The 1,287-nt window shown below is 37.2% G+C and overlaps 1 protein-coding gene across 1 annotated transcript; it reads right to left on the bottom strand.

The window, feature by feature from the left end:
* Window positions 1-761: 761 nt before the first annotated feature.
* LOC108525598 (serine/threonine-protein kinase 26-like) lies at window positions 762-1,149 on the bottom strand (the record flags this gene model as incomplete). Its single annotated transcript, XM_017866522.1, has 2 exons — window positions 762-949; window positions 1,041-1,149. Coding segments are annotated over 2 exons (297 nt in total), but the record flags the coding sequence as incomplete, so codon positions are not given.
* Between the last annotated feature and the right edge of the window lie 138 nt (window positions 1,150-1,287).

The following is a 1,287-nucleotide window of genomic DNA, read 5'->3' as shown; positions in this document are numbered from 1 at the left end:
AATAGTCTGTGGAACCTAATGGTCATACAGTACTTGTCTCTCAAGAAAATGTGGTGTTAATATATTTTTATTACTATAATTCATTTATTTAAAACATAATGAATTCCATACTTTGTGCCAGGTACCCTTCTCAGAATGGAGGATTTCAGTGGTGAATACGCCAGACAAAAATCCCTGCTCTTAAGGGGATTACATTCTAATAAGAGAGACAAATAAATAAATAAATAATATGGTGCCAGATGGTGTTAACTTCTGTGAAGAAAATAACAAAGCATAGTAAGAGAATAATGAATGATGGGGGTAAGGGTGTTGCAAATCTACATAAGATGGCCAGGGAAGACTTCTCTGTGTAAGTGATGTTTAAGCAGACCTGATTGTGGGAGGAAGATTTTTTTCAGACAGAGGGAAGGGCAGGTGCAAAGGTCCTGAGGCCAGGGTGTACTTGCTATGTTTGAGGAACAACCATGAGGCCACTGTGGACGAATAATCTAGAAGAGAGTGGTAGGAGATAAGACTGGAGAGGCAGATAATGGCCAGATTGTGTAGAGCTTTATATGCCACAGAAAAGACAGGATTTTATTCCATGTGGGATGAAAAGCCATTGAAGTGAATAGGGTCCAAATATTAGTTAGCTGTGAGGGAATTTATGATTAAGCAGCAAAATACGACATAACTCTAGCTTAAGAAACACTTGTGAAACAAGGAAAAATAAGGCAGTGTATTAACTAGGATAGTGTGCCATATACAATTTATTAACAAACCCAAAACAGTTTGAACAGGTAATACTCTACTTTTGAGTCATAAGCTGACTGTTGAATAACTTCAGGAGCCATCCAAAATGGAGTTCCCACAAAGGTGTTTCTTTTAATCTGTGTATCCGTCAGCTGACCAGCAACTCCAAAGTCAGCAAGTTTAACATCTCCTTGTTCTGACAGCAAGACATTGGCAGCTAGGAGGAAAAAAAAGAAAAGAAAAGAAAAGAAAACTCAGCTTGCTCAGAATGCTTCTATTTTCTCAGGTTCATATTAGATTTTGTATACCTTTTATGTCTCGGTGAATTTTCTTTTCTGAATGCAGATAGTCCAGACCTTTTAAAATTTCCTTTAGCATGGTAGCAATCTGGAACTCATCAAATGGACCAGCTCGAAGCTTAAGGGGAAAAGCACACACACACATACACACATGTGTAAAAGTTTGGAAACATCAAATACAAAATTGGTGTCTTTGAAATGAAGAAATCACTTAAACACATGATGCTGTTCTGTTTATCAAACCAATATCTAAACA

The sequence above is a fragment of the Rhinopithecus bieti genome, unplaced genomic scaffold, assembly GCF_001698545.2.
Source record: "Rhinopithecus bieti isolate Rb0 unplaced genomic scaffold, ASM169854v2 scaffold_75029, whole genome shotgun sequence".
In the NCBI taxonomy this organism is placed as follows: Eukaryota; Metazoa; Chordata; class Mammalia; order Primates; family Cercopithecidae; genus Rhinopithecus; species Rhinopithecus bieti.
Note: the sequence above shows the minus strand (reverse complement) of the source record. Positions and strands in the feature narration are given on the sequence as shown.